General features: G+C 42.4%; 1 protein-coding gene across 6 annotated transcripts in view; it reads left to right on the top strand.

The window, feature by feature from the left end:
• SOX30 (SRY-box transcription factor 30) overlaps positions 1-15,779 on the top strand; it is a 79,624-nt gene extending 63,845 nt beyond the window's left edge. Inside the window, exons 5-9 of one of the 6 annotated variants that reach the window (XR_014775821.1) lie at positions 3,418-4,112; positions 5,499-5,636; positions 5,741-5,869; positions 7,773-7,844; positions 15,525-15,777. Coding sequence is in view for 2 of the 6 variants with exons in the window: in XM_084763970.1 (XP_084620096.1) it covers positions 3,418-3,799 (382 nt within the window). In the remaining 4 variants the exon portion in view is untranslated. Of the gene's footprint in view, positions 1-3,417; positions 4,449-5,498; positions 5,637-5,740; positions 5,870-7,772; positions 7,845-15,524 lie in introns of those variants that run through there. The other 5 variants (XR_014775820.1, XR_014775823.1, XR_014775822.1 and 2 more) reach the window with 5 other exon arrangements.
• Positions 15,780-25,192: the final 9,413 nt, after the last annotated feature.

Here is a 25,192-nt window from a genome sequence, read left to right as displayed (position 1 = left end):
ATCATAATTTTCATTGCAGAAAAGTCTCACTTCTTTGGTTAAATTTACTCTAAATATTTTATTTTTATGCACTTTTGTGAATGCATTGAATTCTTCATTTCCTTTCATTGTATGGCCTATGTTTGAAATCCCAGAGCACAAATAGATGGGGTGGGGGAATGCAAGTTTGATGCTAACCGTGGTTATATACTGAGCTCAAGGGCAGCCAGGGCTGCACAGAGGAAGCCCAGTTTTTGTATGCTCAATTCATATTTTCAGCTTTACTAAATTTACATATCCATTCTAACAGTTTGTTGATGGGAAATTTGGATTTTTCTCTATATAAAATCATGTCTTATGCAAATATGGATAACTTAACGTCTTCTCTTCCAGCTTACCTGTTCTAGTTTCTATTTCCTGGTACTCGTGCTAAAACTTTCCAGGACTGTGTTGAATAGGAGTGGTGAAATCAGATACCTTTGTGGCTTACAACCTTATAGGAGATGTCTGCAGTTTCCTTGCTCAGTGTCATAGAGGCTGTGAGTTTTGCACACATAGCCTTTAGTATTTAGAGGGTTTCCTTCTTAATATGACTTTTTAAGGTGTTTATTGAGTCTTACTTCATATTCTTTGTCTATAGAGATGTAAATATACTACAGTCCTGAATCCCAGTGATGTGCCAGTGCTTACTGTTTTGTGTATGCTGAATCATCCTAGAACCCCACTTTGTGATGGAGTGTGATCTTTTCCATGTTCCAGGAAATTCAGGCCACTAGGACTTCATTGACATTTTTTGAAGCTATGTTTATCCAAAATATGGGCCTATAATTTTCCTGATTTTCATACCAGGGTAGTGGGAAAAGCTGGACAAAGTTCCTTCCATTTCACTTTTTTGGAATAGTTTTCAAAAAATTGGAATTAGTTCTTCCTTAAATGAATAGTACAATTCAGTAGTCAGTTGTTTGGGTCCTCCTCTTCCCCTCCTTTATTTATTTGTTTGTTTTTATTTTTGTTTCTCTGTATGGCCCAGGCTGGCCTTGAACTCTAGTTGGCCTCAAATTGAGTCCTCTTGTCCCTCCCTCCTGTGTCCTGAAGTTATAAACAAACCACCGTGTCTGCTTCTGTTTATTATTGACTTGGTTTTGGTGGTTTGTGTGTGCTCATGGGTTTATCCATTTCTTCTCGGCTTTCTAGTTATCTCAGTATGTAATTTGTTATGATAGTTTCTATGACGCTTTGTGTTTCTGTGTTGTCTGTTGCATTATCTTTTTCACCTTTGGTTTTGTTTGGAAACCTCTCTCTCTCTCTCTCTCTCTCTCTCTTGTTTTTTTCTGTTGCCCATCTTTTCTCTTAGTTTTGATTTTATTTCTTTCCTTCTATTTTTTGGTCTGTTTTGTTGTTGTTTTTCTGAGTCCTTGAGGAACACTGCTGAATATTGGCTTTAGGCTTTATTTTCTGATATATTGCGATATTAATATCCATGTCTCTCTAAGAACTGCTTTTGTTACATGACACTGATTTAGGGACGTTCTTTTCACTTAACGCCAGAACATTTTTATTTTCCTTTTAATTTCTCCAGTTACTCACTAGTTTATGTTGCTTAGTGTACACTTTTTTGTTTTGTTTTGTTTTTTGAGACAAGGTTTCTCTGTGTAGCCATGGCTTTCATGGAACTGGCTCTGTAGACCAGACTGGCCTCAAACTCACGGAGATCTGCCTGCCTCTGTCTCCCAAGTGCTGGGGGAAAAGGCGTGCACCACCACCCCCTGGCTTTGTACACTGTTTTTTATGCTTTCTATTCTTCTTGTTGTTATTGGTTTATATTTATCCCATTGTGCTCTGAGAAGATGGATGATGTTATTTCCATTCTGAAAGCATTATCAAGACTTGATTTAGGGTGTAACTACTATATGAGTTATCCTAGAGAATGAACGTTCCATGTGCTGCTGAGAAGGATGTAAATATCTGTAAGGCCCATTTGCTCTGTGTAAAATTCTCAGCCAATACCTAGAAAGCACAGAATATTGTTGCCATGTGTATTGACTAATATTATCATTCTAATAGAGTTGACAATTGCTTTTCCTAATGGAGGGAATGCTTTTATAGCTACTCATTTTTACCCATGTAACCTGGGCCGGCTTTGTCATAACTGACTTGTGAACATGGCACTAACTAGTTTTCCTCATTCCATGCAGTCATTGCAATGCTGATGTTTCAAACTATAGCACATGTCTGATACATACCAAAATTTTAAGGCTTTTCTATTTTCCACCAACTCTTGAAACCAGCCGGATCTTGTGAAAGTCAGTTAGTGATTGAGTTATGTATACATTAAGTGAAAGCTTTACATGGGAAGTATTTGATATCCTCTCTGACATACCCATGGAGTTCAATGGATGCAAGCACCCACAGGTGGACAGCTATGTGATCAAAGTCATGCAGCTAGAATGACAAGGCAGTGTCTCAGGACATATGTGTTAAATGCCTGAAGTAGAATGCTGAAGTGTGGTTGTAAGCATGAAAAATGCAAACACTGATTTATTAGCAAGGTACCTTGCATGTTGAGGTTTGGAAGTGGGACATCTTCAGAGTTGGAAACATTGCTCTAGTACATCTAGTACATTTGAGAAGAAAGAGAGTTGCTCTTCTTCCTTTTTCTTCTCTCCCCTACTCCTCCCACCTTCCCTTCCTTTCTCCTCCCTAATTCAGTCACAGGCATTCCATAGGTTTTGCAAATGAACGTGATCATTGTGTTAGCTGTCACTAGATGGCGCTCATGAGCCTAATTCCTCTTCAGCTTTGAAGAGACTAATGAACAGAATTGGCAATTGGTTTTGAGTGACGGGATTATTAGCTTTGCCTTTAAAAAGTCAGTTGTCAGACTGCAAGAGGTTTTTTTGTTTGTTTGTTTGTTTGTTTTCTTTAGAATCTTGCCCCATGGTGTTTTGTTTGTGTTTGTTTGCAAAAGCCCTTTAGTATCAGTTCTAAGTCTTTATAGTACTGAGAATAATCTAAGTTTACTGTGTAGAATTAAGTTGGAGTCTTCTCTTCCAGAGCTTCAGGGTTGGCAGCTCTTCCTTTCAGCCCATTCCAGGAAGAACAAGAGCCACTTTACAGTCTGCACTTTACATCTTCTGTTTTCAGTGTCACACAACACATATTTACATTTCCAACAGTTTCTGGGGTGTGAGGTCGTGTAGAGGCCAGGGTGGGATTTTCTTTACTGTGGTTATCAAAGGGAAGGAGCTGGAAACGAGTAAGAGGTGATAATGCTGGGGGTGGCTTCCATCCAAACTGCCTCTGCTTAAGTTTGGGTGGGGAGACGGCAAAGGAACGCTTTCCAGGCGCTAAGCGGGACACAGTTCACTCATTCAGTGAGCCAGGCATGTGTGGGCAAGATCTAACTTCTGTTTGTTCGGTTTTGTTTTTCTGACACAGCACGTGCCCTTACAGTCGGCCTCCTTTTGCCTATGGAAATTTTCCAAGTTCAATGCCAGAATGTCTTGGGTATTATGAAGACAGGTACCAAAAGCATGAGGCTATATTTTCAGCTTTAAACAGAGACTATCCTTTCAGAGACTACCCAGATGAGCACACACACAGTGAAGACTCTCGGAGCTGTGAGAGCATGGATGGGCCTCCTTACTACAACAGCCATGGCCACAGTGGGGAAGAGTACTTGAACCCCATGCCTTCATTGGACATTGGAGCCCTGGAGAATGTCTTCACAGCCCCAGCATCAGCTCCCTCTGGCGTCCAGCAAGTCAATGTCACTGACAGCGATGAGGAGGAAGAAGAAAAAGTGCTCAGGAATTTATAATTTAAAACAAATATGGGCAGAAAATAAACATTTCTTAAAATATATTCTGGGTCAGTTGGTGTGAGAAAAAAAAAAAGCCTAGAGTGCTTTGCTGAGAGTTTTCAGCCATGATTTGAGGAGTGAGAACCAAATGTCATTCATGTCTTCCTAAGTTGTCATTAGTGACCATGGACTCCTATGCCTCAGCATAGGGATCTTAAAATCTAAAGTAGTTACTTTCATGGCTGAAATGTGCACCAACATGGGATAACATTATTTTATCTTGGAACATGCGAAATACAGAAAGCTCCCAGTGGCATATGAGGACACACATGTGAGTATACACCTGGCATGGAAAGTGTGATTAGCATTTTATCTCAGGGTACATTATTTTTATTTTTCTGAAAATTCTTTGGTGTTTATATATTTATAGATGTTAGTTTTTATGTAACATTTTGAAAATATTTTGATAACTTGTAGACATGGACTAGAACTCAGTTGCTAAATTTATTTTATACTAATAACCAATTATAAGTTGAAAATGTATTTTTATGGCACCTAGGCCCTTCAGATATAGTCATTTCTGTTAGTGAACATTTTATCATCATTTTAACTATCTTTCCCATTTGGTATGCATTGTTATATTGTTGTTGTAACTAAATAAATGATGAAAATGCTCTTGTTAAATGTTTTCTGTTGAGAGAAGGGAGATGAGCACAGTGAGTACTGGCCAGTTGTGTTAAGCTTTTATTCCATGTGCAGGTATTTCTGCTTAACAACCAGTAGAATGTTGCTGAATCGTGGTAGTTTGTGTATTAATTATGTGTCATTCCTGCGACAAAATACCTGAGATCAGCAACTTATCATTCCATCATGGGGAATGCAGGGCGATAGGAACAGGAGGTGACTGGTCACATTCCATCCGTGCTCAGGGAGTTGCAGATGATGCTGGTACTAAACTTGCTTCCTCTTTATCCTCGGAAACCCCAGCCCATGGGATGATGCACATTCTAGACCCTGTCAGGTCAACAGTGTAAGCCATCACAGTTTGCGTGAGGCTTGAAATGGTACCACCAAAGATGAGCATGTATATTGTAATGCTATTTTGAGGGTCTGTATATGATAGAAACACTTCTCAAAGGGGGTATAGGGTTCACCTGCCTTGAAGACCATGGAATTTACTTACAATCATGTAAACTTAACTCACAGTGAACACAACCAAAATGCCACTTGTGATGTCACAGCTTGGTTAGTATTCATTTGTGAATAAAGAAAACCTCTTCAGAACAGAGTAAGGACCACCATAGTTGAGATCATTTTTAAAGGTATCTGCAAGTAATAAAGTGATTTGGTGGGAAATTACCACAAGTCAGGACCCTTCCCTCAGTGGTGTGTGTAAACTCTAGATACTGAAGTCTTCTTAAGCTTTCAAAGTGTGGGCTTCCAGCTCCCTTACCAGCTTGCTACTAAAGCTACTGTTAGGGATGCATTTCAGCACCCTGAAGTTGTGTGGACAATGTTTGCACTTCTATAATTTTTACTTTCAGGTTTGATATTATTTCCTGTGTGCATGTTGTATGTGTGTGTGTGTGTGTGTGTGTGCCCATGCACACAGGCATGGAGTCCAGAGGATGGCATGGGTGTCCTCTCTGTCGCTGAGCCTGGAGCACACTGTTCTGATTGATCCATCTGCCTCCGCCTCACCTATTTTGGCTTACAGATGTTTACCACTGCACCTGGCTTTTACATAGATGCTGAGGGTCTGAACTCAGGTCTTCAAGTTTGCAGAGCAAGCACTTTCATCGCTGAGCCATCTCCCCAGCCCCCAAGTTTGATATTCTTAAATTGCTCAGTACAGGTAATTTTGATGTAAAGAACAATCCTGAATTATTTTGATGATCCAAATATGTCATTTTGTGAACTGCAGGAACATTGTTTACATATTTAATATCTTTTATACAGTTAATGTCTAGGAGGAATGTATACAACAGCTTGACCTGTCTCGTCGCACCTCATTTAAAAGGCTTTCATCATAGACCTTATCTTACAGACGGATTGGTTGAGGAAATCACCATGTAAAACAGCAGAAAGGTAAAAGTCAGAGCTTACCATTTTCTAGATACTTCTTTTCACCTCTAATGTCTTCCACAGTTGTTTTTTAAAAGAATTATTACTAAGTGTGGCTATGTTTGTGTGTAAGATCTTAAGGAGATGGAATTACAAGAGGTGATGAGCCACCTGACATGAGCCCTCTGGCAGAGCAGCAACAGCCATCCCTGCAGCCTCTTCGACAGCTGTTCAGCAGCTGGGGCTAGGCAAATCACCTGGCCTCCATCCTGCCATCAGCGGTCAGGAGCTCAGGTTGTTCATAGATCCACAGTGTATGTTGGTTTAGAAACCTGCTTATTTCTTACTTAGGGAAGACCAACCACAGGTAACCACGCATGCCCACAAAGTGCCCATACCTGTTCACTTACAAGTTTTCAAACTGCTGACTAGAGATCTGCAGATTAAACAACACCCCCCCCACCCGACAGACACACACACACACACACACACACACACACACACACACACACACACACCCCTTGTTCTCATCAGCATGGAGAATCTCAATGCTCCAAGCCACCAGTGGTTTCTAACGATCTCATCGTCTTGTCTGCTCTTATATTAAGTTGCAGTTTGTGGAATTTGTTACGTGAATTGTCTCCTTTGAGAGTATTGTAATGTCAGTAGCCTTCAAATGTCATTCAAAGTGTTCCATACTCTAGGCATAACTGCTCTCAGCATTCGCAAGCTAAAAAGCAGTTTTGCTGCAAAGAGATGGGAAATGGTGCCTTTGTAAGAAGCGAGTTAGAAAGGGGAGAGCAGTGTTTCTCTGTGTGTCCTAATGAGACTGAATGTAGTCAGCCAGCTTTGGAAGCTGGTGTGCCCCACATTGAGGAGAACAATGTCCATCATCATCATCATCTCACAAAAGTCTGCTCTCGGGCTGTCACACCTGCCCGGCTCGACACTCCTCCCTTTTGGTTTTAGCAGTACCCACTGACATCACCCAGTACATACTTTGAATAATGCTGGCAAACGATGGTGGCTTGTTTGTGAACCTCACACATGGCTTTCCACATTGGTTACCTTAAGTGCTTTGCTAAACAAAAGCAGCATCTAAATAGTCTTAAAAGAGTAAAGAATGGAAAGTTGTAATTGTAATCCATTGCTGGCTATTAAGTTGGCTTTTTAATGAATGATGACAGTGTATTCAAGAATTTTATAGAGGCAAATGTGTTTTTTTACTGTCAAGCAGCTGTCAGGAGAGTTCTGCTGGGCTAAAAGTCAGAGCTACATTTTCCATGGTTAAGAAAAATGTATTCAAGTAAATTCACTCTACAAAATGGTTTCTTAAGGACGTTTTCATGCACTTTGACCATATTCACACACTACTACCCTTTCCTCCCTCTTTTCTCAAATCAAATCTCCTTTCTCTTCCTTGAAAGTCCCCTCTCTCATTTTCATTCTTGCCCTCCCACCCGGGGTGTGTGTGTGTGTGTGTGTGTGTGTGTGAGAGAGAGAGAGAGAGAGAGAGAGAGAGAGAGAGAGAGAGAGAGAGAGAGAGAGAGAGAGAGAGGAGGGAGAGAGAGAGGAAAGAGAGAGAGAGGAGACAGAGACAGAGACAGAGAGACAGAGAGGAAGAGAGCAGAGAAAATCTAGGTTCCATACACAATAGAAAACATTTGTTTCTATCTCTGACTCTGGCTTATTTTGCTCAATGCAGCGCTTTCCCTTCGTCCTACAGATGACTCACTTTCATTCATCTTTACATCTGAATGAAACTTTATTGCAGGGCTATTGAGACAGCGCTAAGGTCAGAAGGCTTGCCTCGGAGCCTAAAGATCAGAGTTCCAGCCCTGGGTCCATGTGGTTGGGGACACCTGGTCAGAATCTGTATCTCACGTCTTATGACTCAGGCAGCTATAAACTGTGGCGCTCTCTCTAGGTGGCTCTGAGAGCACAAAATGACCCCAGCCTGTTAAAAGTACAGAATCGATCTCTCTTCTATCTGAGCATGGTAAGCCTGCATGTTTATAGTGGTAAACTGTATTTTTTTGGTTTTGTTTTTATAGACAGCCCTGGCTGCCCTGGAACTCACTGTGTAGACCAGGCAGGCCTCGAACTCACAGAGATCAGCCTACTCTGCCTCCCAAGTACAGGAATTAAAGGTCTGCACCACCACCACCCAGCTTAATCTGCATTTCTGATAAGCTTATTTAGCACTTCTAACTTGCACCTGTCATTGACACTGCACCATTTGAACAACATTTAAAATCATCTAAGCACATTAAAGCTTGTATTTAGGCTCCAGTCTACCCTATTATTTTTATTTTATAACATTCTTCTAATTGCACTGAGAATTCTCCATGTTATCTCTCATTCTGAAAAAAAAAAAGGATTTTTTTTCTGTGTGCCTGGGTATGAAGTTGGAATTGGGTGGAAGTTACTGTTGATATGGAAATTGAGTATCTAGGGCAGATAGAGTTGTCCCAGGTGCAGTTTGGATCACAGCATTAAGGGTGGTGAGCAGATATGGTGGAAGCCACCCCAGTCCCTCATGGCCATGGGTTGTATCTGCCCTCCCCAATCCCACACCATTCCTCAGGTCTCCTTTACACATATCCCAGCTGTCACCAGTGACTGAAGTCCTTTCCTGTTTTGGTAACAGAACCCTAACTTTTTTTTTTCTTTTGGTTTTTCAAGACAGGGTTTCTCTGTGTATCCTTGGCTGTCCTAGACTCGCTTTGTAGACCAGTCTGGCCTAGAACTCACAGTGATCCACCTGCCTCTGCCTCCCCTGTGCTGGAATTAAAGGCGTGCGCCACCAGGCCTGGCTCAAAAAATATTTTTTCAAATCATTTCCATCTGTAATTCTTGTTTCCTTGATATTTTTCTCCACCAACTCCCACTACCAAAAGTTCTAAAAGAGTAGAAACACTACATTCTTGTTTGACTGTGTTGTCTCTAAGGCCTGCCATGGTACCTGAAGCACAGGGTGTACCCCACAGGTAACTCATGAGTCAGTCACTAGAAGCCACACTTTACCGAGCACTTACCACGATGCCCTTGCTGATATGTATGTAATTACATCATCCAGTTCTCCTAACAGGTTTCTCCATAGGTCATTATTTGCTGTGATCTTTATCTGGCCAATTGAAAGACAGAGGCTTTAGAGATAACATTAGTACAAAGTGTTCATTCATTCATTCATTCATTCATTTTTTCTCTTCTTTAATTTCTTCATTCTTTTTCTTCTTTGTTTTGGGGGGGTTGTTTTTTTGAGACAGGCAGGGTTTCTCTGTGTAGCCTTGGCTGTTCTGGACTTGCTTTGTAGACTAGGCTGCCCTCAAACTCAGATCCAGCTGCCTCTACCTCCCATAGGTGCCAGCACACTTTTTCCTTTTGTTGGATCATTTCAGCTTTGTCTTCAGGTTTAGTAGTGTTGTTGTTTCTGCTGATGCTTAATGTGGCCTGTGAAAGCATTTTAACTGTACTTTTTATTTGGGTCATTGAGTTCCTTATTACAGGAACATAGCTATTCCCACTTGACATGTTTCTGGTCATGGGGCCTACTGATGGGCTCGAGCCACCTGGCATTTCTACCATACACTTTGTAGGAATTAAGACTTCTGAATTATCCCAGGAACTATAAAACCTCAGCTCCTTCCCAGAGATAAGCCATTCTGGTTTGAAGGAAGCGAGATAAAACACTGCTTGTTCCTTCCTAGATGGATTGAGCACTTTGACTTAATGATGCTTCCCACTAGCAGGGTGCACAATTTCTAACACCCCATATCTACTGTGAGAGTCCAGAGTGCTAATGAATCTAGAATCATCTCTTGGTTGCAAAGTGTCTTCCTAAGAAAATAGAACCATGCAGATGACTCTAAGGAGATTAGTAGAGTTGGCCAAAAGAGATACAAGACTGATTCCCCAGTCTTCGGCAGGATTGTTCCTACAACAAATAGGCAGTGCTCAAGTAGACCTCATGTAGATAAGAATGCTGAATGTAAATAAAGACAATGAAAGGGATGAGTGATTAAAGACCCTAAATCCTGGCACAGAGAGGAACCCTGGAGTCAGCCCTTCTAACAGCCTGGCTTTATTTAGCTTATCAAACCTGAACAGAGCAGATATCCTAGCATCCGCCCACTCCACTACAAACAAGCCTGAACAAGCCCAGCACTGTCCGTCAGTCATCTGGGCATTTTGACAGTTCAGTCCTGGGCACCAGCCAAATGTAAATCAAGACCTCCAAGACATCATGCGTTAGCCACTCGTGAGGTCAGTGTCCCAACTTTTAAAAGCACAAAGGGCCATTTGAGTGGGAAAGTCCCACTAAATCCTGCTGAAACACAACAGCCAACATTTGGGTCATCTTTCTGTACAGTGTCTTGGTTTGGAAGGCACAGCTGTTGCCCAGACCCCTGAATACAGCCTGCTATTCTCTGTGGAAGCTGTGACATTAACATAGTTAATTTGAGATGCAGTCAGTCCCTTTAGCTTGTCCCTTCTTCCAAATAGCCTCTAGAGCCCATTGCTGACGTTTGCCATAGAATCTATGTTTGCGTGTCAGTGGGGAAGGTTGAGTATTGACTGAATGTGACATATGACTTTGGGGATAGTGTCAGCCCTTTGCAGACCTGAGACCATTGACTCAAGATGCAAGTTGACTCTGTATCATACTGGAAATCCCAATATTCTGCTTTTTTTTTTGTAGTGGGGGTAACTTAAAAGCAAACACACATACATCTCTGATCCAACTCCCCGAAGTGTGGCTTTCAGAGAATTCCTCGAAACTTGAGACACGAATCAGGGACAAAGGCAAGATTAGGTTTATGTCTCCTCCAACAGCTGTAGCTTTCAAACTGTCTTAAGGTTGAAGAAGCTGAATTAACAGCTGTGGGTTTATTTCTTGGTTTTGGCATGAGAGACAATGGATGTAAATACAGTTGGCTGTGGTGAATTTTCTTCTGTTTAAAAAAAAAAAGATTTATTTTATGTGCATGAGTGTTTTGCCTGCACCTATGCCTCAGCACTGTATGCATGCCTGATGCCTGTAGAGGTCTGTCTAATGAGGTTGTCAGATCCCCAGGAACTGGAGTTACAGATGGTTGTGAGCCATCAGGTGAGGGCTGAGAACCAACCCCATGTCCTCTGTAAGCTGCTTTTAACCACTGAGCAATCTTTAGCCCTCAATTAGTAAATGTTAAATTACTTGGAATTTTAAATTGTCTTCGAAGCTAGGGCATATGGTAGGAACTGGGTAATCTAATATAATTATGCCAGAACTGAAAGTATGAAGTGGTGTCCCTAACGCCTATGACTTTCAAAGCAGAGGCTAACACTTACTCAAAGAAGCTACAGACACATAAGACTGTAAGGAAACTTACGGTTTTCTCTTCTACTTATGGGGGGAACTGTATGGTTCTCTGATGTTGCTTCTCAGTGTTAGATCCACAGAAGACATAACTGGTCATTACCAGTTCTCACCTCCTATCAGACATCCTTTCTGTTTGCAGAGGTGGCCCTGATAGTTCCTGAGATGTGGTGCTGTTCTCGGGGTGAAAGTAATCTGCTAACTCTCACCTAGGCTAACGTGCATTTAGGTGGACAACTCAGGAGTCTGAAGTGGGAAGAACTTGACCTGTGTCATAGAGTCAACCAGTGTATTTGGGGAAGGCTAAATAAAGGATGGAGAGTTCTTAGAAATGTCAAATGAAAGTCAGGCAATTGTGACATACATGCCTTTTCCCCCAGCACTTGGGTGGCAGAGGCAGGTGGATCTCTCTGAGTTCAAGGCCAGCCTGGTCTACACAGCGAATCCAGGACAGCCAAGCTACACAGTGAAACCCTGTCTCAAAGAGAGAGAGAGAGAGAGAGAGAGAGAGAGAGAGAGAGAGAAGAGAAAAACAAAGGCACTGCAGATTCACCTACTTTCAATTTTTTGCTTCTTTTTTTATATCAAAATAATAGTCTCTGTAGAAATAAAAATAAGGGAAATAAAAAGGCCCTCTCAAAAGTTACACTTAGGGGCTAGAGAAATGGCTCAGATTTTAAGAGTACTGTCTTCTCTTCCAGATGTCCTGAGTTCAATTCCCAGCAACCACATGGTGGCTCACAACCATCTATAATGTGATCTAATGCCCTCTTACTGGCCTGCAGAGCACTGTATACATAATAAATACATTTTTGAATGAATACTTTTTTCCTCTTTGATTATTTTTATTTAATTAATTTATTCATATTACAACTCAATTGTTTTCCCCTCACTTGTATCCTCCCGTTCCTCCCTCTCTCCCTCCCTCTTTCACTCTATTCCCCTCCCCTACCTAGGTCTGTAACTGAAGGGAACCTTCTTCCCCACCATATGGTCACAGGCTGTCAAGTCTCATCTTAGTAGCCTGCTTACCCTTCCTCTGAGTGCCACCAGGCCTCCCCCCCAAGGGGAAGTGGTCAAATATGGGGCACCAGAGTTCATGTCAGAGTCAGTCCCCTCTCTCCACACAACTGTGGAGAACGTCTTGTCCACTGGCTAGATCTGAGTAGGGGTTCAATGTTTACTGCATGTATTGTCCTTGGTTGATGCAGTAGTTTGAGCAGAACCCCCTGTGTTTGGGGTGGGGGGGGATGGTCTGATGTATTTTGATGTTAATTACTGCTTGCTGTCTGACCCAACTTTTGCTTAATAAAAAGCCATCCCACCTGGGCAGGAAAAAGGAGATAGGTGGGGCTAGGAGAGAGAGGAATTCTGAGAAGAAGAGAAGCTGCACCAGAAAAAGGAGAGAGACCTAAAGTGAAGAGAGGGCCGCGTGGGTTAGCTGGAGGAAGCACATGGCCGGTAGTGTGGATGGAGAAACCGGCCCAGATGAAGAACATTAGCAAGTTTATGGGATTATGGATGGGAGGTAGCTTGATAGAAGTTATTAGAAACAGATGGCATGGGATTGAGACAGAGATCCCATGCCTGTCCCACTATGGGAGGTAGTTTAGAGGATTGATATCTGCCCTGCCCCAGGTTAACTAAGGCTATCTTAAAATATAACAAGTATCTGTGTCTTGATTGATTGCTAGCCAGGCCTACAGATAATACTGATAATACAGATAATTTTTAAAAACAATACCACTGGGTTCAGATCCACCCGTCATGATGTTCTTCTTGTAGGTTTCTAGGACTCTCTGGATCCTTCTATTAAAAATATGAAACACTTCATGAATTTGTGTGTCATCCTTGCACAGGGGCCATGCTAATCTTCTCTGTGTCATTCCAATTTTAGTATTGTGCTGCTGAAGCAAGCACAAATAGATTTTTTTTTAAAAAATGACTTTGTTTTTGTTGTTGTTGGGTTTTGTTTTGTTTTGGTTTTTCAAAACAGGGTTTCTCTGTCTAGCCTTGGATGTCCTGGACTCACTTTTGTAGACCAGAATACATTTTATTTTAAAGTTACACTTAAAATCATTGTTAAGCAATAGTCTATGGACATTTTCTATATGTGTGTATATAATTATCTCAGTGTCTGTGCTATTACATGGGAAAAACATTAGGCTTCCTTTTTAAGAGTTTCTGGTAATGATAAATCCTTAGTGAAAACAATACTTAAGGCCATGGCCTCAGAATGAACCCACGCTCTAGCTATGGTTTTTGTGATCTGCTCTGTGCAAAGACACATTAGGTGTAATATCTGCATTACATGTAACTTCCACTGTTGGGTATTTAGAATCTTCCTTCCTTCCTTTCTTTCTTTCTTTCTTTCTTTCTTTCTTTCTTTCTTTCTTTCTTTCTTTAAGACTCTGAATTAAAACATCCAGGATAAATGATGAGTTTGTTTTTTAAAGAAATTTTCAAGAGGGAATCTAGGTCAAAAGGAAAAAGCATTTTAAAAACCCTTGAGGGGCTGGATGTGTAGCTCAGTGGGAGACTGTGTAGCTCAGTGGGAGACTACATGTTTAGTATGTTCAAGGTCATGACTTCAATTCTCAACACACACACACACACACACAAACACAGAGAAAGACAGAGACAGATTAACAAATTGGTACTCAACAAAGCCCAAAACAGGAGACTAGTGTTGTGTGAAAACCAAAAGGCATGTGCTTTTAAAAATATTTTTTTCTGGGCCCAGTGGTGCATACCTGTAATCCCAGCACTCTAGGAGGCAGAAGCAGGCAACGCTCTGTGAGTTCCAGGCCAGCCTGATCTACAAAGCAAGTCCAGAGCAGCCAAGGCTATACACATAGAAGCCCTGTCTTGAAACAAAACAAAACGATATTTTATTTTTAACTACATGTCTAAGTGCCTGTCTGTAGGGGTATGTGCACGTGGATGCAGGTATCCTCGAAGGCCAGAAGAGGGCGTTAGACCTCCTGGAGCTGGAGTTAGAGGTGGTTGTGAGCTGCCTGACATGGATTAAAACAAAACTGGTCCTCTGAGAAAGCGGTACGCACACTCTTAGCCACTGAACCATTTCTCCAGTTCCTAAAAGACATTATTTTCAGTTTTTTCTCTAACACAGGCCATCACCAAGTCTGTTCTCTTATCCCCAGTTTTTGTGCTAGAATGTTTTTATGTTAGAATGACATTCTCAAAGAATGCATTTCCCATCATCTCTGTGTACTGGGCACATACTAACAATGAGGAATTAACCTCTGCTGAAATTTTGCTAAGTGGCAACACCAGGCATTCACTTGAAGGACCCACAACTGCCCATTCTGTACGGGAAGTTCAGGGAGGTTGCGAGACCTCCTAATAGAGCCACATAGGGCTGGAACAGAGCTGAATCTGATAAGAACTTGCTGCTTACTAACTCCTTTGGCATGCTGCTTCTGTACAAATAAATGTCACTGTGTAGGTATTTTCCTCTGATAGAACATACAGAGGCAGCTCTGAAAGAGGAGTCTATAAACGTGGATGCAATCGAGTTCTCCCAGTCAGCCCCCAAAGAATCTTAGCAATGTTAAGGGGGGGCGTTTGAGGGTTTGAGGGTCTGACCTGAGGTAGCATTTTTATGGAGGCTTTCTGCAGACTGGGAATGCTCAGAGAAGCTTGAATTGTCCCTTATAAAAATACAGCCCTCTAAGATTGTCATTGGCATTTCCTTTTTATAGAGTTTGGTGCTAAGAATAGCTCCGGACTCCTTAACCAGCCTTCCAGCTTTTTAAAAGAGCAGTACTCAGTGAGACTATCTGAAAGTCGCTTGGGTTACTCTAGCCTGTTTCCTGTGGGTAGCCTGAAGGAAGGTGTGAAAGGCTCAGGCCTCGTTTCCCCCACCCCACACATGCCCCAGCCCACCCCCCAAGCACACACCACAGTCACTAGGCTGAGAGAATGGATTCCTAAGGGAGGAAGGTAGGGGATGTGAGGAGGAGGGGAGCATACCTTAAAACCCAGCACTTGGGAGGTAGAGGCAGATGGATCGCTGTGAGTTCGAGGTCAGCCTGGTCAACAAAGCAAGTGCCAGGACAGCCAAGGCTACACAGAGAAACCCTGTCTCGAAAAACCAAACCAACCAAACAAAACCACCTCAGTTGTGCCATGTGATGTTTTTCTGGAAGCTGTCTTGTAAGAGGGTATGTGATGTTTTGGGGAAAACAGACACGCATGATGTTTAGCAAGAATAGAAATAGAACCCCACAGACACTCTTTGCCTTGGTACACCATGCAATGTTTTGCTGCTCTTCTCTGGTCTTCACTTTGTAGAGAGAAACACTCCAGAGAACTTCTCGTGGTACTCCGGGCTGCTTCTGGCTGCTTCTACTGACTCGTGCCAATTCTGTGGACCCTTGCTGTTTCTGCTGGATACTGATTTGTGTTGCTGTTTGGTGTTTGCTATTGGACTGGACTGCTGGTATCTTGACAATGAAGAGTGGAATTGCCCCAAGGAGCTACTTCTAAACAGGTCCCACACCCCTTTTCCTATTAACCTTCTCTCTCCCCTACCTCTGGTTGTGGGTTAGAAGAGAAGTAGAAGCATGTAAGAACTTTAAATAAAGTAGGTTTTGGAAAATTTACGCCTATAGATTTCTTTATGTTGCATTAGAACAAAACATAAGATCTGTCTGTATCATCAGCAGCAGCACCATCAGCACCACCAGCACCATCAGCACCATCTCCCCCACTGTCCCTGGAACCCTGAATGTGCCACAGCCAGTGATGGATTCTTCCCACATAATCCTGAAAACTCCTTTGAAATTTTATAGCTTAGGAATTCAAGGCCCAGGGAGGTGTGTGTTTTTGACCATAGTAATTACTCAAAGGGCACAAGGGAGAGATAAGAATCCAACCCAAGTCAGCCTGATCCTAATTTTCCTTAATGTAAAACCTCTCTAAAACATAGCGCTAACACTATTTGCTAATTGAAAAGGTACCCACATGCCCAGGGTTGAAAATTTTCCTATAGATACTTCCATTAGACTCTAATTGCCATCTTGAAATGAAGATCACTAATGATGACTTCATCCATTGTGAAGGATTCTGACTTTTTGAAAAAGGCAGAAAATCATTTTTTTCCTTTACAAGCTCTAAATGAGATCTTTAACCTTGAACCTTCCAAGAACGCTGACAATGGGACGATGTCATTGCTCAGCCTTGGTGCGTACTGTAGCTCATCTTCAAGCAAAGCGTTCTTGTTTTGTTTTCCTTGGCTTGTTTCTGATACAGAGATCTTTGATTATAGAGAACGCAAAGGAAGGGCCGTGTGCTTGCTACTGATCACTATGCGCTTCAGGAGTGAGAAGATAATAGTGGGCTGCAGTGATTTCTGGGGCACCACCTGGGGCCAGGTGCACCCTCAAGATGATAACAGCGCCAGCTTTTCTCTCTGTGCTTTCTACTATTCCTAGTTTTAAAGCCCTGTTTCCACTAAGAGGAAAGCACTACTTCATCCCATACATTTGCATTCTCTTTTGAGTTGGATTTTTTTTTTCTTGATCCATCAGAAAAAGCCCTCTGATTTCTAGTCTCTGAAGGATGGTCCTCATAGGGCACCGAACTTAACTCAGCCTACAAAGGGATGTGGAGCTTTGGAAAGTGGCCCTGGCCCCCGGGAAGTGGCATGACTCATTTAAATGTCATGCACCAGGTTGTACCCACTGTTGCATTAGATGACAACATGACCCCCTCCTCCTCCTCTCTCCCCAGCGTCTGCTGCCACTTCTGCTTTGTCAGTCTGCTCAACTTACAGGCTCATAAATATGGGCCAGAATTAGCTGCTAATAGAAACTGCAACCATTTGAATCCTTGTTTGAGGGCTCCATCTAATTTTTTCAGTAAATATGCATTTCATCATCATAATGGCAGTAATAGCTTAGGCTCATTGTGGGGAAAGCATTGTGCCAGATGCCAAGGCCGGTAATAGTAAGGTCATGTGGTCATGGCTGCCTCAATCACAGAGTTAATAGTTGAGGTCAGTGGAGTGATATGGGCTTGAAAGCAATTCAGAAAAATAACTTGAGCTAGATCCCTAGCTCTGTTGAGCATCGTGGTGAAGAACAGTCCAAACATACTGGTTTAGTGGAAGTGATGGCAAATCTCAGTTCCTTTCTCTTTACAGTTCCTAGAGTGTTGTGAAACCTAGTATATGAGAGAGCATATAGCATCACTAGTGTTGTGATGGGCCTGGACAAGCACAGTCATTTTCTGAAGAAGCACAGGTAACCAGGTGTCCTGTCCTTTATTCCTTTTTGAATTCCTGATTATTCTCAGAGTGAAAAACCATCTCCAGGCCAGGCTAGGCGTGGTGGCGCACCCCTTTAATCCCAGCACTCGGGAGGCAGAAGCAGGTGGATCACTGTGAGTTCAAGGCCAGCCTGGTCTACAAAGCGAGTCCAGGACAGCCAAGGCTACACAGAGAAATGCTGCCTAAAAACAAAACAAAACAAAAAAAACCAAAATATAACAAACAAACAAACAAACACAAAGAAAGAAAAACCATTGCCTTTGCTTACACAGAAATTTCCCCTTGATTGGGCAGGTGATGATACATGCCTTTAGTCCCAGTATTCAGTAGGCAGAGGCAGGAGGATTGCTGTGAGTTGTAGTCCAGCCAGAGCTACACAGTAAGGCCCTCTCTTGAAGGAAAAAATAAAAAATAAAAAATAAAAACTACTGGGAAAATGCTCTTCTGATCTGGTTTCTGTCTCTCCATGGTTTGTCTGATGCTCGCACCATCCCTCCTGTCTTCTCAGATGCCCACTTGAGGTCACCTGCTATGTGGAACCATCATGCGCACTCAGCTCTACCCCTTGCTTTGCAGCTAGCTCTGGGTGTCTATCTCTTGGTCTCCCGCAAATCACTGTTCTCATCTCTGTCTCTGACTTCTTCTGGGCAGAGCCTCCTCCTCTCCTTGGGAAGATCCTCTAGACTCTCTCCTCAGTACCCATGTGGTGCTGAGGACAAGCACGGTTCCCATGAGTAGGCTCATGATCATAGCCTAGAACTTGTCATTCTATTATAGTTGATCCAACAACAGCAAATCACTCAAGAAAGACCACTGTGGGCCAGTGGCCTCTCTTTCCTGTTAAGATAGCCTGAACTGGGTCTTGGGCTAGTCCTCCGTGTTTCTGACACCATAATACCTTTAGTTATAAAGCTTGTCTTTCACACACTGTAAGTCCCTCAAAGCTCAGATTGCTCTTTGATTTTAAAATATGAATTTGTGTGTATTTGAAAGTATTATGTTCAGCTTGCCGGTGGTGGTTCACACCTTTAATCCCAGCACTCAGGAAGCAGAGGCAGGCAGATCTCTATGAGTTCAAGGCCAGGCTGGTCTAAAGAGCGGGTTCTAGGCCAGCCAGAACTACAAGGAGAAACCCTGTCTTGGGGGGGGGGGGAACAAAAAGAAAAACATTATTTTCTTTTTTAAATTATTATTTTGTTGTTTTTTGTAACCTGCTTAAACTCTATAGCCTCTCCATTGAGGCCCATTTTAGTTCTTAGCATAAAACAGTGGCTCCTCACATAACAGGAGCCATTTTGTTTTTAAGTGTCCATTTTGATCATAAGGTAAATTTAAGCTCAGGTTCTCCGGCTCTGCCTGCCTGGGAGCATGACTAGCCTTTTATTTACAACTCAACATTTGTTGAACATTCTGCTTGAATTAATGACACATGCTCTACTTAAACGAAACCACAGTACCCTGCTATGTTCCTTTCTCCCCAAACGGTGGGGATCTGGAGAGTCCCCAAGCCTATATCCTAGCCAATCAGCTTAAAACATGTTGTCTAGCAACCTGGCTACAAGGTACTCAGAACAAAATCGATTCTTCTTGTGTTTAGCTAGTCAAAAATGATATAAGGCTGCCCTCCCCTTGCTTCCCACCTGGCTACCTGGTTGTTACCTGGTTACATTTTTTTTTTCTTATAAGAGGTCTGCCACAGAAACAGGCCAGAGTCACAGTTGGGCCCCCGAGTCCTTTCTGTGGCCCTGATTGCAATCGTCCCTGTCTTGGGGCGATAAACCATCAATAGCTCACTGAGATTGGTGCTCAAGTGGTTTGTGTGGCAATTCTTCTACTACAACACTGAAAAAAAATGCAAAGATAATTTATTTGGAAAAAGTTTTTAAACATGTACCCTTCCACTCCCCCCGAAGAGTTTTTAGCTGTCTTTACAGGATGCCGATATATGCAATACTCACATTTGATATAGGCTATAAGTGAATGTATAATTCTACAATTTTTTCACTTATCCATAGTGGCAAAATTTCTCCCATGTTCTTAGAATTTTTTCATGTGTTTTTAAAATCAACTATTCTTGCCACATGGATAAGTGTCTCATAATCTTCCTCCATCATCAAGACCTTGCTAGAAATGTCAGTAGTTTGTACTTTTTTTTTTTCCAAGACACGGTTTTTCTTTGTAGCTTTGGCAGTCCTGAAACTCACTCTGTAGATGAGGAGAGTGGCAAGATTAAGTGTGTGCTACCACCACCCTGCTCTACTATTCTAAAAATACTGTGACACCACTGTTACTAAATGTCACTAAATGCTACTGGGCTAGTGAGAATTCTTCTTGGCAATTACATTATTAATATATTGATGTACAAAATACTAGCATCTATATGTCCCTTGCTGCACAATACAATTTCTGAAGACAAGAGTTTGGGTGTGGCTGAACTGAGCCCTTTGCCTCAGGGTCTTCTGAGCTTCCCTCAACGTGCTAGCCTGGGCTGCAGTCTCCTCTGAGGTTCAAGTAGGATAGGGTCAGCTTTCCAACTCCTTCAGTTGCCAGAAGGATTAAAGTCCTTGCTGGCTGCCAAAAATCTTTGAGCTTTGGTCAGGAGTTACCATTGCCTCCTTGCCACGTGGTCCACCACCTTGGAGTGACACATTACAGCTGCTTGCTTCTCCAAGAGTCAATAAGGAAGAGAGAATCTCTGAAATCCAGGGTGACAGCTATCAGCAACACAATCACATACCCCTGTGAGGCTGATCTTGATTGTCAACTGGATGGGAGTCAGAATCACCCTGGACACAAAGGTCTAATATTAGTCAGAGAGGGTGAACTGAGGTAGGAAGCTATAGGCAGGATGTGAATGGCTTCAGTCCATGAGCTGGGGGTCCCAGACTGAACACAAAACTTAACACAGGAGCACTAGCCTTTTTCTCTCTCTGCTTCCTGACCAGCTGCCTCAATTTTGTTCTTGCTGCCACAGCTGCTTTTGTCAATACTCTTTGTTGACCATGATGGAGTGAACCCTCAAAGTTAGTCAAATAAACCCCTCCTTCCTCACTTACTCTTGGTATGTATTTTTTCACAGACATGAGAAAAACAACACACACACACACACACACACACACACACACACACACACACACACACCTACATATGATACATCCTGCCTGATGGCCCCAGCAGTACTTGAAGGAGGGGAGAGTAGAGGAACATGAACCCCAGGGTGGGAATCATGAGGGTGGTGCAAGAATTTGTGTGCTTTATCAGACTCCCAAACGTTATCACCCTTTAATACCATAATAATTTTTATGGCACCCCTACTCAAAAGTAATACTTAACAATCTTATAATTTACTAAGTAATCAAGCTACCAAAACCTTGGTTAATATTTATATCCTAAACATTTAGTAAGTATTTGAAAAATAATACAGATAAATGGAAAACATTATGTTTTACTTTACTATTAAACAACCACATACCAACAGATTTGTGCTCTTGATGGGCCTCGAATATGTCCTTACTTTTTATTTTCAGATTGAACATCACCATTTTCATTCCCTAGGTACTTTTTTTTCTTTCTTTCTTTCTGGTTTGGTTTGTTTGTTTTTGAGGCAAGGCTTCTCTGTATAGGCCTGAATGTCTTAAAACTCACTCTGCAGATTAGGCTCGACCTCACAGAAATCCGCCTGTCTCTGCCTCCTGAGTGCTGGGATTAAAGGCATGCACCACCACACCTGGCCCCATTTCTTAGTTTTTAACATCACAGAAATTATAAAAAGAAAAACCACCCAACTTTGCAAAAATATGATATCACTGACAGGAGGGTAGCAGGGTTTAAAAAGGAAATGATTATTTCAAACTAACGGTTTGTGTGATACCCAACAAATGTCAGTCCATTCCCCTTAAATGGTAAGGTGCCACCATGGTACCCCTGTGCTTTCCCTGTGGCTCCCAAGGGCAACATGGCACACAGTTTGGGAACATGATCATATTTTTTAAAAAAAGAATTTCATACCATGAAAATGAACTGAAATCAGACTGAAGAAATAAACATAAAATGTAAATGGTAAATTTTTATTTTTTGAGGAAAATAGAACGTATTTTTTTCTGATTCTGGTAGGAAACCATTTACTAAATGGATCGCATTAATTATGTGAAAATTAAAATTGATAAATTCTATATTAATATTAAGACATTTTCTATGGTAAAATATGTTATACTTAAAAGAAATTGTTGCTGAAAGCCAACATCATGTGCAATGAATATTTATACCAATAAGGAAACATTTTTAAATAATTTTTATAAAAAGAGAGGAAGGGTCTTTCAGAAAGTAAAAGAACGTATATAGATACATGACTGAACACCTGTAAGGAGGATGTTTACAGAACTCCAACAAAACAATAAAATAGAGAGTACCCCACACAGAACTGAGAAGTAGACTTTGAAAGTCTTTCAAGAAGACAATGTACACACAACAAACTTAAAATCCCGTTAGAGGAAAGTAAAAACTGAAACAACAGCTTGGTATAGCACCTACCTGCCACATACTTAAAATTTTATTTCTTTTCTAGCAATGGGATCTCCGAAATCCTCCAAATCCCTATGTAGCCAAGAGTGACCTTGAACTCCAGATCTTCCAGTCCTTTCCTTTCCCAAATAAATGCCGGAATCAACAGGCCTGCAGTGCCACAGCTGTCAGTGTCTTAAGTGGACAGTATCAAGTGTTAATACACATGTGTAGAAACCAGAACTGTTGTAGCGTTGCTAGTGTGTAAAATGGTGGAGTCAGTCTGGTCCACGGTCTTCTAAAGTGGTAGTATAATAAAGGCCAGCATTGCATGTCCCACGTCAGTGTCCTCCAAATGTAGACAGATGTTAACCAGAAGAATGCTGACACAGCACTGCTCTCAGTATCACTGACCTAGAAACTACCCAGATGCTTATAAACAGGTAAGCTGTGGTATACTCTAGCAATACAATACTATACAGGATAAACAATCTAGAACTTTCAAAAGAATATAGTGAATACTCACAAACACAAAATTAAGTAAAAAAGGAACCCTATACCTTACTTCCTCCCCAGTGTTCAATGTCCCTTTGCTGGAGGGAGGCCTGTGGGTAATAGTGTTGTACGGTAAGACCTGGGAGATGTAACACAGCTGTCTACTCACTCACACCGATACCACCGGAGTCCAGGTTGGTCTACCAATGAGTTTTATTGCGATTGCTTACAGGAATATGGGGGGAGGGGTTACTTACCGGAAGAGAAATGGCTTAATGACAACCCCATCATCAAGTGACTTCTCACAAAAGCTAGAACCTGAAGCACACTGCAGAGCCTGCAGGCAGCTCAACAGGTTGGAGAGTAGCCTCATGAGGAGACCGGGTTGATCTCATTTAGGCAGCTCCACTGCTTTCCACTTCTTGGGGCTGCATCTTGGTTTGTTTGAAGAGTCTTTGCAGCTGGGAGATTGTTCAGAGGTCTTTATTGTTTACTCTTGGGAGGGAGGGGCCTAGTGGATCTTGTAGGTTTCAGGAACTTCCTGAAGCTGTTTTGAGTTCTTTATCTTCTGTTTTAAGGAGCTGCCCTGCAAGGTAGATTATTTCAGTCTAAGAGGAAACTGCTACACAACAAGGGAAGAGGCAGGGGAGCTCTGGAGTACCTGACCAGGGTACCTGCGGTGCAAGTATGTTCGGGTTGGAAAAGCGACTGCCCCGGTGCAGCATGGTACTCGTGCTCTTTGATGCTCCACTATAAATTTGAAGAATAGAAGTCATTCTGTAATGAATATCCTTGTAGGTCTATCTTTGAAAAATTGTTTTTGTTTGTTTTGCTGTTGTTTTACAAATTCCTAGAAACAGAATTGCCAAATCAAGATTTTTTTTTCAATATTTTATGCCTTTCGATACACTTTGCCATCTCATTGGGAACTGGTTGCCATGAAGAGAGGACCAGCACATATCGCGTCCACTCTTATAATTCTGGCACTAGCAGCATGTTAAGGATGAAGGAAACCTTTATGTTAGTGACACATTTTCAACCACAGTGACAGATCCCTATCTCAAACTAGTGTAAACAAGAAAGGAAACTTTTTGACTTATATAGATAAGAAGTGTAAGGACTAGATTAGCTTCAGACGCAATTCACAGGGTTAAAAAGCATTATTGGAACCCAGGCTGTCTTTTGCTATGGTTTGGCTTCGTTTGGGACAGATTCTCGTCAGATGTGGTTGGCAAGAACAACACTGCTAGCCACAAATGTAGAAACAATTTAGGTCGGGGCACGGCTCAGTGCGTGAGAACCCTTGCTTCACAGGCGCGGGAACCTGTAGTCAGATCCCCAGAGCCCACATTAAAAGCTCGCTGCGGATGCATGAGCACCTGCGTGCTAAGTGAGTAGGGGTAAGGGCGGAGACCGGAGTGTTGCTGGGCTTGTTGGCAGCCAGTTTAAATGCAGGCTCAGTGAGAAACACTGCTTCAAGGGAATAAGACGGTGAATAAATACAGCAGTGGCATTCATAGCCACTCATGTATGTGTACGGCGCAGACATCTAAATATGCACACAAACACAGATTCACACACTAATACACACACACCTTCAAGATAGTTAACACTCCAGGAGTATAGGCTCAAGTTTTCTTAACAGTTATATTTTATTATGAACTTATTAAGTGAGCCTACCTCCCTTACAACCCACCTAGCCCAAATAAGAGGGAGAGGAGATTAAGGAATGAAACCTGGGTGTCAGTTCCTAGGAATGATTGTCCTGGCATAGTCAGCAGGATTTCAGCCGACCAGCAATCCCTCCAAACTTTCTGCTGGAACCTGGAGCAACCAGAACCAGGAGCCTCAGCTGGAGTCCAGAGCCTTGAAGCTTTCCCTCGAGCGCTTCTCTCTAGGAGCCTCTCGCGTGAACAGCCAAAAACCAAGTCCCAACAAAAAACTCTGCCTCCTGGTTTTGGGTTCATATATATATCCTGCTCTCTCACATCTAAGTGATAAACAGCCTGTTCTCTTATCTCCCCTACATAGGAGACAAGATGCTCAGTGGTCCAGCTTGGGAAACATTTCCATTACCGAGACAACACTGAGTGTAGGATGCAACTCTCCATCCAGTCCTTGCTCCTTGACTATCCTTAGCAGAAACCTGGGTGGGGGAGAAGGACCCACTGAACCCAACTCATGGGAGAAGATGGGAATTGGTACAATGCCACCTAAGGCTCACTCACTCTCTAGCTCTCGTCCTCAGTGACTACTCAGCCAGCCGCAAAGCCGCAGCCCTCTCACTGTGCGTGTGCAGCCATGAAAGCCAGGCAGCTAAAAACGGAGCAACAGTTGGGCTATTTCTCAGCAGAGCCTTCTGAAATCAAGTGCTTCCTTCCACCTTAACTGCCATTTTTAATGAGCAAAAGCACAGGGGTGGGCTCCCCCACCCCCACCACCGACCTTTGCCGTTTGCAGTTGATATGGAGGTAGATGGAAGTCTGATGTTCATGTATAATGTTTCCCCTTTCCCCATCATTATCCTGAAACAGGTCTCCTCCTACAGATTCCAGATTTGTTTAAAGAGCTCTTCCTATTCCATCCCCCCCCACCCCCCCCACCCCCCCGACAGTCTTCCGGTTTTATCTACTTCTTCTGCTTCAGCCAGATGAGGCAGAGCTGTCTAACCCTGTGGAATCTCTGCATTGGTATG

This window comes from Acomys minous (assembly GCF_964271855.1).
Source record: "Acomys minous genome assembly, chromosome: 16".
Lineage (NCBI taxonomy): Eukaryota > Metazoa > Chordata > Mammalia > Rodentia > Muridae > Acomys > Acomys minous.
The sequence above is the reverse complement of the archived record's forward strand: the minus strand, read 5'-3'. Positions and strand labels throughout refer to the sequence as shown.